Genomic DNA, 540 nt, shown 5'->3' with positions numbered 1-540 from the left:
TCATACTAAGTAGCATATTATTCATCATTTAATATTAACCTGGTTATGAAAGGAATTTGCAACTACAATTCTCTCATAATAAAAAATATTATATTATAAGTGCTGTTTTCTAACTGCATTCTTTTAAATTTACAATTTAAGTTCAAGCTAGGACATACAACTAATCCTCAACATTCTGTTAAACTAATGGTATGCACAAGTATTTTTTTAAAATAGTAAGGTAGAAGACTTTAACTCATGTTTTGTTTTGTTTTTTTCTCAAGTTGAGGGTGAACATTTCCTAAATCCAAAGAAAGCAGGCAAACTATTTTCTTTTAATATTACTGTCAATTCAGCTTATAAACAAAGAAACACTTACATCTTTCTGTTTTTTCAAAGTTTGTTGTTTCTGATCAGACTTGAGCATGCTGTCATCAAGTGTTGTGCGAGTAACAGAATATAAAGCTTCAGAGATTTTAAGCATCAGTTCAATCACAAGTTTTGCATCATCTGGTTCTTTTATATCACCTTCTGCAATATCAAAATTGGTATCTGGTGAAT

The 540-nt window shown here is 29.3% G+C and overlaps 1 protein-coding gene across 1 annotated transcript in view; it reads right to left on the bottom strand.

Annotated features, from left to right (window-relative positions):
* LOC119591960 overlaps window positions 1-540 on the bottom strand; it is a gene marked incomplete at its 5' end in the record, with an annotated part of 42,824 nt that overhangs the window by 975 nt on the left and 41,309 nt on the right. Inside the window, 1 exon segment of the mRNA XM_037940714.1 lies at window positions 359-510. Within this exon segment, the coding sequence (XP_037796642.1) occupies window positions 359-510 (152 nt within the window).

This window comes from Penaeus monodon, chromosome 29 (assembly GCF_015228065.2).
Source record: "Penaeus monodon isolate SGIC_2016 chromosome 29, NSTDA_Pmon_1, whole genome shotgun sequence".
NCBI lineage: Eukaryota > Metazoa > Arthropoda > Malacostraca > Decapoda > Penaeidae > Penaeus > Penaeus monodon.
Note: the sequence above shows the minus strand (reverse complement) of the source record. Positions and strands in the feature narration are given on the sequence as shown.